At 39.4% G+C, this 15,699-nt stretch overlaps 2 protein-coding genes across 4 annotated transcripts in view; one reads left to right on the top strand and one right to left on the bottom strand.

Annotated features, from left to right (window-relative positions):
* AFTPH (aftiphilin) overlaps positions 1-5,539 on the bottom strand; it is a 50,378-nt gene extending 44,839 nt beyond the window's left edge. The window contains exon 1 of one of the 2 annotated variants that reach the window (XM_072409562.1): positions 5,294-5,539. The gene's annotated coding sequence lies outside the window, so the exon portion shown is untranslated. The remainder of the gene's footprint in view (positions 1-5,293) is intronic. The other variant, XM_072409561.1, reaches the window with a different exon arrangement.
* Positions 5,540-5,783: 244 nt separating this feature from the next.
* On the top strand, positions 5,784-15,297 carry SYS1 (SYS1 golgi trafficking protein). Of its 2 annotated transcripts, XM_072409560.1 has the most exons (4): positions 5,784-5,930; positions 10,247-10,295; positions 11,591-11,728; positions 12,204-15,297. In XM_072409560.1, the coding sequence occupies exon 4, from the start codon at positions 12,257-12,259 to the stop codon at positions 12,728-12,730; it is 474 nt and encodes a 157-aa protein (XP_072265661.1). In that variant the 5' UTR covers positions 5,784-5,930; positions 10,247-10,295; positions 11,591-11,728; positions 12,204-12,256; the 3' UTR covers positions 12,731-15,297. The 2 variants fall into 2 exon arrangements, with proteins under 2 accessions (XP_072265661.1, XP_072265660.1); XM_072409559.1 differs by lacking the exon at positions 11,591-11,728.
* Positions 15,298-15,699: the final 402 nt, after the last annotated feature.

Genomic DNA, 15,699 nt, shown 5'->3' with positions numbered 1-15,699 from the left:
TCAGCCCCTTTTCGCCCCTTTTTCCACAAATTGGAAACTGAAAATGGAAAAAAAAAAAAATAGGTTAATTTTTTCCCACATTGGAAAGTTTCTGTGCACCAAGGAGCATAGCTGATACTCAAACAATGGTTATCACCATCTAGGTAACCTGTACTAGGTTTGAACCTGAAGCTTGGTGAAGCCTGACACTGCTGCTGTGCACTCTTAATACAATCGACAGACTTTTAAAGACATGGCATGTTCTGCAGGACATTACAAGGTCATATCACATTGCCCCTGCATTTTACCTTTCATAATATAGAATGAAGGACACGGTGAGAACCCTATGGTGTACTAAAAAGTGTTACCTGCACAAACTGAAGAAAATAACGATGATACAACTGTTTTCTCCCACTGTTGTTTTTTATTTTCCTTACGTCCTTTAAGGTAAATAGACCTGTGCCTACATAGAAATCACAAAGAAAATAAAATACAGGGCACCCCTGTATAGCATACTGTTGTGTTTTTTTTTTAATGTTTGAAGGTTTTTTTTTTTTGACAAGCAATGGTATGGCTATAGTAGTACCATATCCTTCCATTATAAATCAGCCTCTTAGGCTACGTTTATACGACTACAAAAGATTGAAAGATGCATGAATGAGCGCTGTACATACAGATAGAGGGAAGAGGGGTGAATGAGCGAGTAGCACCCGCTGAATTTTCTCACCATCACTTGCATTGCAGTCGTTCGTCACTCGTGGATCCACCAGGATGGATCCATGAATGACGTCGGACGGCCGATGTACACACGTTATATTCTCGCCCGAGACAAGAATCATCTGATGTGTACATAGCCTTAGACTAAAGAATATTGATTATTATTGTTAGTTAATTCTTTGTGGTTACTCAAAGAACAGAAGTAATGTCTAAGGGACGTGTCACATTTTTGTAATGACTTTCCTGTCCCCTGCAACACATGAGGGTATGATCACCAAATATTGCACAATGGCCATTAGTTAAGCCTCTACGGAGTGGTGAATGTTACATATATAAAGGAAGTAATCAGAGACAGATGTTACAGGGTCTCAGATTTACTAAGATGTAGAACCCGGTCTACTGAGAGGCATTTATTAAAATAATGTACCTGTTCCGACTTACATACAAATTCAACTTAAAAACAAACCTAGAGTCCCTATCTGGTATGTAACCCGGGGACTACCTGTACTCATTATGACTTATTTAAAAAAGGGTCTAACATATGCACAAACTGAATCAAAATGCACTGTTATTCATTTTTTTATGCCAGACGCTCCTCCTAAATACTAAGACAAGATGAAGGTGGAATTAAACTTGAAAAGTTAGAATTTGCCAACAAGAAAAATAGTCTCCTCTGCTTTATAAAAGAAAATAAAAAAGCTGCTAGTAATGCGAGAAATAAAGCCAAGATAGTGATTCTTTAGTGCACATGTGCAGGCATTACATCTGTGCCTGCTGAAAGGACAAAAGTGGAAAGCCCACATGACATGAAAGGAACAGGAGAAGGAGTAGCAGTGACAAGGATGGAGTGGGAGTAATAAACCTCACACTGCTGGAAAACAGCACCCCTAGAGGAAAGTGTGCATACTGACTGACCTCACCATGGTAGTATACACTTTAACCCAGGCTTCTGGCGGGTGTGTGAATCTTCCTTTTAGGTCTGCACATCTTCCTTTTAGGTCTGCACTGGTATTACCTAGCTCTCATGATGGAAAGCATCAATACATGGCTTCTGACAGTCACCAAAAAAAAAAAAAGGCAACCATAGGCTGGGGTACGAGCCTCACACTTTCTTCAGTCTAAGCAACACTAGTGTGGGCGAAGTGCTATAGAGGAAAAAAGGGAAGTGAGGCAACCACAGCATATATGAGATATGACATAATGTAATCATATAACCAAGAGTGTCAAAATCATGACAGATTTACACATGCACCCTTCTCATTTAGAACATTGCACTCTGGTTTCATTTTTCTTATTTACCGTATATTTATCTAGTTGCCTTTAACTGAATTTTCTCTCTTACTTTGTCCACCCCCATAGTAACATTATTATAGTAAACGCCAACAACGCTCCCCCACACAGCCGCTTTGCTAGTGTTTTATCCAACCAGGCTAGAAAGTTTCTGGGAGGAACACTGTAAATGTTTATATACAAATCAGAAAGACATATGCCTCTATTACCGTTTCTGCTATTTTTGGACAACTGCTCTAAACACTTTTATCATTGAGAAACTTTCTGTTATTTTATCACATCTCATTACCCATTTTGACTTAACCTCTCAGAGATTATTAACTAGTAGTGTGTTGAACAATGCAGCAAAAATGAAAATTAGGCACACAAATTATATTTTTTCTCCACCTACAAGGTCAAGTTATGATGCACTTGTTGTGTGTTTGTAAACAGCTCAGCACAATAAAGAAACAGGCTGCATCACTGTTCTTAGCTTAAAGTATTTTTATTTTTTAATCATCTAATCAGACCCAGCCAGATGCAGATCTCTCTTTCCACCTTCAAGCCCCCTTAAGCCGAATACACACATGCAATATGAGTCGTTGGAAAGCATCTTTCACGATGCATGAACAAGTGTTGTACATACAGCATCATTCTGCTCTATGCAGAGGGGAGGGGGAGAACGACGGAGCGGGACCCTACTGCGCGCTTTCCCCCTTCCCTTGCATTAGGATCGTTAGTCTTCCATCATCCGTGGATCCATCAGGACGGACGTTCGGACGATGGACATCTTGCACTGTACACACGCCAGATTCCCGCCCGATATTGGCCTGAGACGATTATCGGGCGAGAACCGTTGGACGTGTGTACGTAGCTTTATGCCGGCACAACTGCTGGGTTCTTGGACAAAACTCATTTCATACCTGCACAGGACAACTTCCCCAAGGGCTCCTTTGCAAGGATTGCACCACAACCATGAACAGGTAAGCATATCCACGGATATTATTTACATTATATAAAGATTTGAGTTATGAAACTAATATCTCATTTGTGACTTACTCTAGATTGACAGAACCCTATGGTCACAAGGAAATCTACCTAAAGGCCTAGGACTAGATAATGCAACAGCTCTCCCCTTACCCCAACTTCTGCAATAAAACAATGATTAAGTAATGATGGGACATCACTACCTTGTCTTCTAAGCCAGCAGTAGCCAACCGGTTGTCCGGGAGAAAATTTTGCTTTGGCTGAAGGATCCTGCTGAAGGGGGCGCACCTGCCAGAGCAGCAGACCATGTCCCCTGTATGGATCGCAGGCTCAGGGCAATGGAAGGGTTGTGTCCCTTTGAGTGATACCCGGCTCTCGGACATGTGCAGTCCAGAACCGGTAAATTTAGTGATCCCTGGGTCTAAAAAGGTTGGCGACCACTGTACTAAGCCACACTCAATATCAGTCACACCATGAGCACTACATATTTACTTGTGATGATTATACTGGCTGCATCACTGAAAATTGTGCATAGACGGCTTTACCTGCAAACACCAGAAACCTAGAAGAAATCTGAGAAGTCATGAGCAGCACTAGAAGGACAAAAAAGGATGGCAGTGATACAAATAGCTGAAAATATACTTTGGGCCTGATTTATTAAAGTTCTTTAAGACTTTAGTTCTCTAAAACTATCTTTGGAGAACCTGGGTGATCCAGTAAACTTAAAATGGGTCTTGACCAGGATTGAAAACATTTAGTATGAATAAATGATTTTTTATGAAATCCATTCCAGGTTTGCTGGATCACCCAGGTTCTGGCATGATAGTCTATCTTCTCCAGGTTTGGAGAACTATAATAAATCAGCCCAATGTGTACAACATACCTTGCCTTGTGATACATGAAAGAGCCATCAGCTGATGAACTACAAACCTTGTACAGACTTGTAGTCCATCATCTGCTTGTCACGCTCTTATACAGAACCATACATTATGAATAAATACATTTCTCCTTTTTTCATCGCCAATTGAATATTGTACTCTCGTCTGCTCATTAATGCTGATAAACAAAGGAATTCTAATGGCTTGATGTCATCAAAGGATTTCCAAGCTCGGACAGATCTGTTCCATGATTGGAATAAATGTAATAACAACACAACAGTAGGAAAAAAGACAAGGGTTGCAATACTGTACACTGTTTATATCTTGTCCTTTCTCTGTTTTTTTTTCTGTTATTGTTTATGAAAATTCCTAATCAAAATTCAGTTTAATGAAAAAGGCTTGCAAATGTGATGTTCTTTAGAAGAGGAAGTGTAACTGGCTGTGTCACTGACAGTATTAATAATAGCTATAGTACTGACAATCCGTAGAACTGCAGCTGTAGAGGAACTAAAAGACTCAGCATGCAATGACAGCTGCTAAGCTGGGACGTAAGAATTCACAACCAGATCGATAGACTAATTTTTTCCAAAGCTCTATTTATCAAACGGGGAATCTGACATTCCAGAAAACATTCCCTGGTGGGAATCAATTACTGCCACATGGACCTGGAAGACTCCCACGAGGTAATGTCTGATTCCCTGCTTTATAAATAGAGCCCATAGTGTTATTGTGTCTTGCAAGAACAACTATCTAAGCTGCCTTTCTGTTTGAATTCTTCTGATCTGTTTCCGATGCAAGCTGCAGGGCTGTCATACTGATCCTTTGCTCTATTATTATACATTTTTTACTATTAAGCAGGATTTATATAGCGCCAGCATTTTATGCAGCTCTGTACAATAAATAGGGGTTTCAAATGGCATACAAATACAGACAGTGACACAGGAGGAGGAGAGGACTCTGCCCCGAAGAGCTTACAATCTAAAAGCATCTCCATGCACATCAGGATCAAGTTTCAGGAACAGCAGGGGATTGTTCCTGGTCAGGGAGTAATGAAGGAAGGGTAATGATGACTGCAGGAAGCTTTAGTAATCATTCGGCTGTAGCTTCTATAGTTCTATCCTGACAGATCCATTTACACTAAGATCAAGGTGGTGACCTGGCTCTGATCTGCTGGATTGTTGTTTTAGCAGCAGCACGTCAGAGCAGGATCCATTCTTTTCTGGATGGGAACCTCTCACCTGTGTCACCAGCTGCAGCCAGGCATTGTGTAGGGGGACACTCAGCTCTTAGCTGCAGCTCAGTGACAGCTGGCTTGCTGGGTTAGCAAGGTGCAGGTGACATTTCTGCTCTGCTGGGACTTGTTGTTCCTCCTCGGCTGAAGGCCAGAAGGTTTCCCTGCTCCATCATAAACCCCAGATGTGATGAATAAGCAGACACACACATACGCCGGCCTGTTCCCTCACCTGTTCCCCTTCTCCCGGGCCGCACAGCTCAGGGGTGCCGCTCATGACGCTCCCTCAGGTGTCTCCAAACCTCCGGTCAGTGCGGGGAATTCCACTTCCTAACCCCGCAGGTAACCCTAAACTGAGGGAAGCGTCCACAACACACAACCTCCTCCCCCTCCTTCTCCCGGATCCGCCTTCCCTGCATCCACCGCGGCCGGCCGTGCGAGCTGGAAGGAGAAAGCGCTGCGCAGGCAAAGGCGGAAGTAGAGAAGCAGAGGGCGGAAGAGGGGCAGCTGTCAGGAACACTTGCCAGGCTTTAGGTCACATGATGTCAGTGGGTGACGTCATTTCCGCGTACCTGGACACTTTACACCTAGTTTGTTAAATGGTAAAAATTTCAGGCCTTTGTGTCTTGCGTATACATCCTTCAACATTGTGGATCGAAAATATAGACGTATTCTATTGTTATAAACTCACAGGAGTAACTTTGATTGTTTGGTTACCGGGATGACGTAATATCCGGAATGTCTTCCCCGTGGCAAAGATGTATACCGGAAATGACGCAATGACAGGGCCCGTATGATGTCTGTGCTCGGTGGAGACTCCTATTGCTTATGGTGACAGTGGGGTTCGGGGTGGACACAGCGATAATGCGGTGAGTAGTGGACGGAGCACGATGGGGAGCAGGTGGCCGCTGCCTGGCTTCTCCCACCTGTGGAGCTCCACAGGTCCAAACGCAGCCAGTGACCATGACAGGTTTATGGAGGAAGGGGCTGAGATGTGATGGCTGCCTGTAACCCCAGAAAGATTTATTCCACATATCAGCAAGCTGGTGTAGTGATTTAGAGATCATTGTTATCATTATTAGAGGAATGATAATAATATTATTGAGGGGCAATTGAAATAATCTGAACAATAAATCCTTTACTCATATATAAGGAGCTCTAATTCCTATCCAGCTTTTTATTTTCCTATTCCTCTGCCTAATATTGGTGAGCCAGGTGTCCATGTTTTATTGGGATCACAAGAAGAATTCGGTTCCCATCAGACCGATTGTCCCACAGGCTGCCCAAACAGAATTCATGAGGCTCAGACACAGGGAAAGTATGGGAGCTGCCATTGCTGGCCTTGGTTAGGAAATACAAATTACCGGGCTGTCCGACTTGGGAGCATGGAGTCTGAGATTGTAAACCAGAGACCCAATGTCAGGAAAATGTCACAATACAATATAACAATACGTCTGATTTACAGACCTACACAGCATTGACATAAAAAACATTGGCATGGCAGTCACAGAATAAATACAGGTAGTCCTCATGTTAAGGACATCTGACATACAGAGGACTCCTAGATACAAACAGGGCTTCCCTCTGCAGGACAGGGGCTAGATAGGGGGAAGGGGGAGTTTGCATGACTTGCAGAAGAAATCTTTTGCTAAACACAGCTGAGACTGAGCTTTTCTGCAGCCTCTTGTAACTCTTTAATGACCAAGACAAACTTTTTGCGTATCAAAGCACAGCTTGCTCCAGAAGTTAATGAATGTCTAGGCTCCATAAAGTTTTTTTTTTTTTTTGCTGTGTTTGTGATTAGCTCACAGTGAGGATTTTATACAGTAATAATATGTTGAGACAAACATCTGTTCTAATTGTATTTATTAAAATAATGTACCTCTTCCGACTTACATACAAATTTAACTTAGGAACAAACCTACAATCTCTATCCTGTATGTAACCCAGGGACTACCTGTATAAACAAATGGAGGTAATTTGTCATCTGTTGTGACAAGTTCCTTTTAAAAAGAAATCTGCATTTGTAGCTTTGTAATACTTCCTCCCTTTCAAGCCCAATTGCAGCTTCAGAACGTTTTATGATAAAGTCAGGGAGTTTAAAAACATAATTTTCAATATCATTGTGTGGTCAAAGCTCCCCATTCGCAACAAAAAAACCTTAAGGCGCTCACTCACATTCTCTGATTTTTGTAGTGATAAGAAGGCTATGCAGTGTCTGTACAGAGACCACAGTTCAGAGTCCAGCCATTTTTATCTGCAAACTCTGGCCTGAGTTATTTTTTGGCACATTTTCAAAATCTACAATATTGCTGCCATGTTAAAGTTTGCTTTATAGTCAGGTTTAGATGTAATTGTGGTCCTGATATTTTTAGGATCCAGCAAAAGTTCCCTGTTTTACAGATTTAGCTGGAACTAATGACCCCAATGTGACCAGATTTACAATGCATGGTAAAACTTGGTATGATGTGAGGCAACTAATAGGAACAGAATTGGTTTGCATATTTAGTGCAACTGAGATCATAAGGAAGAGACTGGTACATATTGGGAATACCGTAAAGCCAAGTAAAATATTGTTTTCTTGCATTCATTTAGTTAAATCTACTTTGGGCTAAAGGAAAAATTGCTAGCGATCTCCTATCTGTGACACTGTGTTCTGTCCATGCCCACCTGGGAAAGTTGGGTTTTCTGGTCCTACCCATTGCATTCACTATAAAACTAATGAAAGAATTCCAGCAGGGATAGTGGAACTTGGGAATATCAAATGAAACTAAACCCCTAAAATACTCACCTGTCCTCATTCCGTTGTAGGGCACCCCAACCTCTAACTTCTTTTCTTCCTAGATATAATCTTTGGCCAAAAAGGGGGAGACAGAAAGGGTTTTTTTTTTTTTTTTTTTTTTTGCAATATTGGATATATTGAGCAAATAGCATCACACAGTAACAATGATAGGCATAGTATTTTGTTTGGGACCTTGGTAATTCCAGTCCAAAACATTGAACAATGGTACCTTTGTTAGACATTCATTACCTACTGCATAGATATAGATTGTTGTCTGAGATACACGTAGCGGCTATTAGCCGATGCAAGAGTAAAAAGAGATGATTGATAGTTTAAACGCTCACAGTCTTTTAGCACCCGAGACATTTCGTCCTCATTGGGCTTCTTCAGGGTTGACTGCGCACTTTACTACATGCAATCTAGGTACATTCATGAAATATAAGAGATTATTAGACTAATATTACAGTATTTTTTGTAGCATTCTCAACTTACAAAGTAACGAAAAGGGGGCATATCATAGTTTAACATTCTTAGTATTAGCCAGAATACTATCATTCATTCATATTCAAAAACATAATATTTCAAACCCATATGCAGTGTTCTCCCCAGACCCGTTTAGCCAGGCGTACCATCGGGCACTTTTTTAGAAACCATCCAGCTTTCTTCCCACCTGGCTCAAAAACAATTTCTGGTTGGAGCACTGCATATGTATGGGGTATCTTGCAAAGTATCAGCAGTTTATGCATCTAAAAAGTTAGTAATATAAAAAGATGACTTACATTCTCCAGGATGTATAGTATCATGGGGTCAGTAGGCGGTATTAGATTGGAGGTATCTTAGGTGCTTTATATATATTCCTATCTCCTATAAGTATGTTAGACCCATAGTAAGTAAATACGCAGTATATTCGTTACCTTATTGCTATAACATATATTTTAGTACTATGTATATATTGGGTGAAAAAGGAAAAAAAAAACAGAAATTTTTCACCTGGTCACAGGACGATGTCAAGGGAGAAAATACAAAATAATGGGGGAGAGGGGTGGGGGATTTCCTCAGTGCCCACCCATCTGATATAGTGATTTTTGCAGGGTCTTTGGCCATCCTCATTGGCTGTGCCAGGGTGACATAACACCCACAGAAAGGGGAAGATGGCATTGCCGTCCTGCAATCAGGCAGGTAGGAAGGATTATTGCAGAAGGGACATCCCCTGTCACTTTCTGCAGTAGTGTCCCTCCTGATCCAACCTTTTTTTAAAAGTGGACCTTTATTCTGCTTTAAACTAGAAGTAAACCCAAAACAAAAGAAAATCACACCTAACTTTTAATCATCCAGATCAGTCGGTCGGGTCCCCCATCATCCTGGTATCCGTCTTCAGCCCGGCACAGAGAGAGCGCCAGGTGCCAACATCTTCTCCTCTCATTTCCTGTGTTCTTCCTATGTCACCTGAATTTGCACTGCGCAGGGACGAGATCAAGTGACGTAGATTGGGAAAAAACTTACCAATCTCACTACGCATGCGTGAGATCAGTGATTTTTTTCCCTAATAATGAAAGGGGCAGCCAAGAGCCTCCTGGGTTGTTGCACAAAAAAAAAAAATAGAAAAAAACACAACCAAATTTTTACTTTAAATAAAAGGGTTGTCTACCCCACCCTTATGTAAAGCAAATATTCTGAGATTTGGTCCGCTTTAGGCATAAGTCCCTGGAAGGTGTGATGTTTGCTCCATATATACCCTGCACATTCTGCCTACAATGGAGGAATGTCTGTGTTCCTAGATGTAACTTAGACCACCTGATTGTGTGTTCAGATCCTCTATCACTCATTTTATCTTTACAATACAGAAAATAGTAAACACACTAGCTTTGCTTCTACTGATGCCATTGCTTTCATCTTATCACCGACCTATGTAGTGATGTGGATGTCAGTAACAGAGGTTACATATTATCAACAGGTACTGATGCCTTCCTTATGTTATGTCTAATGGAACACAATATTTACAGCTGCACTATAGAGGAAACCGTGCTATAGTATCCTCTCATACTATGATGATCTCACTGTTTATTTGGAAGTGTATGTATCTATTAAGCTGCACAAGCTTATCTCAATTTGTTTTGTACACTCGGAAGGTACAAATAGTTTTAGAAGCTATATTTAGGGCTATTGTTAATCAGAACTAGTGGTATATGCATTTATAGAAATCAATGTGCTAAACTGTAATGTAAGTTATTATTTTATATAACATTGTGCTCCCACAGCGTATTTGCTCTGTGCCTGTATGTGGTTTGTTTTTGTATTCATTGTTGTAACATTGGTAGTTATATCTTTATACACAGCAACAATTTGTTTTTATTGTGTATGGTCTAGATAACCAAGTACATTCTTTGTTTTTTTTCTCTAAAGGTATGTTACATGTTATACAGATATGTTTGGAAGATAAACTTCAAGACAGGTGAGTTTCTATGTAAAACAGAAAACTGCAGGTATTGACAGTTGTAGCAAATGGAATAAAATTAAACCATTGTATTCTTCTGACACCTGTATTCAGCTAGTATGTGTAATGTTTAATTTCACTATGGAAATTGAGACGATTCTGCCTTTAATAGGGAAGGACTAGAGAGAGATCAGCCAATCTAACTGCATTGTATATAACTGTCAGTCTAGCATTGTGAACTTTCTTTCAAGAAAGAACAGCCCAGAAAGACTTCAGCAGTTTGCCGTTTGCTTTTCTTTTGTTCAGTCAACATTCTAGGAATGTATTCTAGCTGTATTCGGTAAATGTTACTGAGAAAGTGACGTCACACTGATTGCTTAGCAGAGGTGGCAGTTGTGTATGAATCCCACATACACAGAATAGATTACATTTCTGTACAATTTTTCCTTGGCCTTTTTGGCTGGAAATAATGTTAATGAATAGAAACCTAAGGAAGAGTGTTTTATTTATTTATTTTTTTGTGAAGGAGGGGTAAATATTTTAGCAAAATGATAGTTGCATTATGAAGCACAGACTGACTGACCTCCATTTACTTCCCTTAAAATCCTTGGAACTTTTTCTGAAGAACCTGCTTATGCTGAGAGTTTTATGAATGCATCATAACTTGTCTAACCTCCTGCAAAATACTTTTAAGATAATTGAAGCTAAAACCAAACAATGCTGTCAGACATTAGGCATTTTTTCACAATATTGTTTAAAATCACACTGTTGATTTTGCTAAGTAGGCCAAGGATATTTTTATTATTATTACACAGTATATATATATATATAGCGCCGACATATTACGCAGAACTGTACAAAGACCCTAGTCATGTCACTAGCAGTCCCTCATTGGGGCTCACAATCTAATATCCCTACCATGGACATATATTGTTAACACAGTCTAAGGTCAATTTTGGGTGGAGGCCAGTTAACCTAACTGCATGTTTTTGGAATGTGGGAGGAAACCCACGCAAACAGGGGGAGAACATGCAAACTCCATGTAGATAGTGTCCTGGCCGAGATTCAGAGTGCTAACCGCTGAGCCACGCTGTGCTCCGTGGATATATTTGTAAAGCAGTGAACCTTACATTCACTGAAACTGTCCTTGGTGTAGAATCTTCTAGATCCATGTGTTTCAATGGCAGTAATTGATTAAAGGAGTGTTTCAGTTCATATCAGATTCACTGCTTTATAAGTACCCCACTAGGTGTAGGTTAAATAACCAGCGTAACATAGGTTAAAGTTAATGGTATCTCCTTTCTGCTCTGTAGGCCCTCATTTAGAACTACTTCATGGGCCAGTAATAACAAGAGTCTTTGATGTCAGTTGGAGCATAATACACCTAAATACCTGTGGCATAAAAGAATCAAAAATATCAACAAGCTATATTTGCTGTAAGCTGTCCAAAGGTAAATATGTGGCTCCAGACCCTTTATATTTCAGACAGAGTCTCCATGTCTTTTCTATTTATGGTAGATCCCACAGACACTGAGTTACGGATTGTGGGTAGGGGATTTTAAGAAAGGAACCGAGGCCTGGCTGCAAGCACTCACCCAGCAGACTGCTGCACAATATCTCACCATATACCTTTGGTATACATTTCTGTTTCTTTTTGTTTCAAGCCTTGGTATTCCCAAGTTACTCTATTTTTTTAGACACTCATATATGTGGGTCTCGGAGTTCATATGTTAAACTGAGCCTATAACCACTTCTACCAAATAGTGTGAATTAAATGGGTGAAATCATATATTTTAGATAATATTTATTATATTTAATTTTTAGATTTTGTTTTAGTTTAATTATTGTTTTTTTTTGTCTCATTTTGTTTTAATATACTCAGGATATTCAGAGTCCTAATATGTCCATATATCCTTTCCCCTACAGCAGTCCTTGTCCCTGGATGCTCATCTGCGTGTGATATCTGAAAGAACTTTACCATGAGAGCTGGACAGTTTCGCAGCTATATATGGGATCCAATCTTAATCACCTCCCAGATAGCGTTGATGCAGTTCATCTACTACACCTCTCTAGGCTTTTGGATTGCCGCTGTGGACTTGTTGATTCGCTACAGTCCTTCACTGGACCAGATATTTAGTTATGAGAGCTTGGGATTTTCTTCAGCACATGGAAGAGTCTCTATGATGGCATTTATTCTGAACTCTTTAACATGTGCCATGGGCTTGCTGTACTTTATCCGCAGAGGAAAGCAATGCTTAGACTTTACTGTGACAGTTCACCTCTTTCATTTCTTTGGATGTTGGATTTATAATGCCCAGCTGCCCAGCACGATAACGTGGTGGCTACTGAACATTGTGTGCATTGGCCTAATGTCAGTAATCGGGGAGTACCTCTGCCTGCGGACTGAACTGAATGAGATCCCTCTAAACTCTGCCCCAAAGTCAAATGTGTAGACTGCCTGTACTCTGCATACCTCTCTATTGACACACTTCAGTATTTCTTCTCCAGACTGTTAGATTTTCTAACCGTTCCTGGAGTTTCTGGTTCTGTTAAGTCTACAAGGTACAGAACAAGCAAGTATACAACTGCATTATTTTCAATCCTCAGCATTTGCACACATACACTTTTTGTTTTTTTTTTCTGTTTAAATTGTAATAGCTACTGACATCATGGTTTAATCCCTGGTGCTTTCTTTTAAGATATTACCTTAATTTAGGAAGAGAAGGACAATTTTTTTTTTTCATCTAAAGCTAGAGTAGTTGTCATTCTAGATGATCTCCATGTAATAGAGCTCTTTTTTTTTTTTTGCACATTTCTAGTCTGCTAAAATTTTGAATCTGATCACATATTTATTATATGCAACGTTTTCATGAATTTCCAGACATTGTAGGCAAATTGTATCGTTGTGGTTTGGTTATTCAGCCTTTTGAAATCTAGAAGATCATGTACACTGTGAATAGCTCTGTATAGTCTGAGCCAGTGTTGCAAAGCATTTTTTTTATTTTACAGTTTAAACATTTTGAAAGATTTCAGGCTAGATGGTTGAAACACATCATTATGTTTTTAGTTTTTAACTTTCATACAATCAGCAATATCTGGGGGCTGTCATTAATGTAAGTGTTAGGTTGTTATCTGAACTTTCTTAACTAGACCAAAACAAAGTATTTTGTGGGATTTCCTTAGAGCCTGTGGTAACAATATTGGCTTCAGTTTCAGATTATTTAGAACTTGACCAGCAGTTGACCTCCATATGACTATCATTTGACCAGCATGTCTTTGCTGATTTAGAACCTAATTGAAACAAAACCTTGTTGACCCAGGCCCTTAATGTCAGAAGCACTTAATACACTTCAACAAAGAGACAGCTGTCCTGTTTCTCTATTTATTACACATTACACATGCCTATTTTTTCTCATTAGGGTCAAGTTTTAAACTGGTGTTCCTATTTAACAGAAGCTGCAATTCCAGTTCCCAAATGTGCCTAAAGATACAGTTGATTTTTAGTATCTCAATAACACAACTGAAATTGCTAAGGGTTAGTTGCTGTGGTTTGCAATTAACAAATGAACAGATAGAACAAATGTTTTCTATGGTGCAATCTACACAAGCCTAGTAGCATTCATGCACAATTGGAGCATTGTGTCATCCAATCAGATTATTTTCTTACAACTGGCTACTTATGTAGCTTACACTATAGGGAGCAATTTGTTCCATCTATTTAATAATCATCAGCAATTTAAGTAGCACAATTAAGCAACTAAAAATCACCTGGAAGTTTAAATTATGTTTGTGCAGATATAAGGCTGAGCTCACACAACAATCTTCCTTGTTTCTCCTGTCATATTATAGAGGAAGGAGAGAATATGAGGATACTACAGAAAACTATTCTATTCTCAAGACCAATTGCCAGGAACAGCGGTTACTGGTCTTTATGACAGAGAGCTCCTGCACAAAGGAGATGTTACCTGCTGTATTACTGCCCAGATCCGAAAGAAATACACACAAGACACCAAGCATTAAATAGAGTACAAATTGAGATAGCATTTGTTTTAGGCTGGATTTCAGCTAAATGTTAGAAAAATGTTAGGGTTGCTGCTTTTAAAAAAGTTATTTGCTAGGCTGTAATCTAGATTTTAATATTTTTTCAAGCTGACATGGAACATAAATTCTAACTTGATCTGTGCTTCTTCCAGGTCAAAAACATAGGGCATATTCACACCCTTGTTATATTAAGGCTTCCTATTCTTTGGAATAGGCTGCCTATAGCACGAAACAAATCAAAAATGGTATATGTACATTTTCTGGTAATGCACCACAAGACACTTTTATTGGCAGGAAGCGCTCGGGTGCCATTGCCACAAACATATGTGTGCTTTACCACAAAGCAATAGTATGATTGTGCTCTCTCTATTAAAGACAGGTGATCGGGTAACGAGCATGTTTAGAAGCTCAGTAATGACAACCTAGATATTGAATTCTGTATTGTAATTTTGCTTTTAGTTCTCTCCCATTCTGTGAAATAGAAGCAGTTAAATAGTGCAGCATTATTCTGAGGAAAACAATTTTTTTAAACTGATTTAGTACTAACGGAGTGTAGTATTGATTATTATATGCACAACCTTACACACACACACACACACACACTTAGGCAATATATAAAGTCATACCGAAACATAAGTTTGGACTACTGAGTTCTGGATTTCCATTTTTTACAGTCACTGAAAAGAAAGGTTTACTTTGTCATGCTCATTTCTATCAGTAAACTGTGCAGGACATGGCAATGCACTTTTACTAATGCAAGGCTCATCCATTTTACATGTCACATGATGACATTTTTAAGTATGATTTTTTGTTGTTAGTAACTTTACAATGTATGCACAGTTTTCCCAGATTCAATATTTTTAATATGTCCTTACAATGATGTATTTATATGTCCAGCATCTTTTTTTTCTTTTTTATTTGTACATACTTCTCGACATTTTTATTTGACTCCAAATAAATTTTGATTGTGTCCTGCCTAGTTCTATTTCTTCTTTTTTGTGCATTAATTATGTTCATTGGAATTTATGTAAGATGGTGAATGCATAGCTAAACTGTAGGCCAGTGTTTCTTGACCTTTCCAATATGGGGGAACCCCTGAAATAACATTCAGGTCTTCAGGGAACCCCAGCTTTAATTACTATACTCACAGTATATTAGTGTGGTGGTCAGTGGAAAGAAACAAACTGCCATTGCTTGACAAACACTACCCTAGACTAACAAAATCTTATCTGCATGGAGTTTTAAGGTTAAGAAAGCAGCTAATTACTTTGAGAATCTTTGACTAATGACGCAAGGATGAAGATGACAGCCCTGGTAATTGCATGTTCAAAAACAAGATGGTTGCCATATATGTCCTTATTCTGGTGGAATTCTAACCTGG

The sequence above is a fragment of the Pyxicephalus adspersus genome, chromosome 4 (genome assembly GCF_032062135.1).
Source record: "Pyxicephalus adspersus chromosome 4, UCB_Pads_2.0, whole genome shotgun sequence".
In the NCBI taxonomy this organism is placed as follows: Eukaryota; Metazoa; Chordata; class Amphibia; order Anura; family Pyxicephalidae; genus Pyxicephalus; species Pyxicephalus adspersus.
The sequence above is the reverse complement of the archived record's forward strand: the minus strand, read 5'-3'. Positions and strand labels throughout refer to the sequence as shown.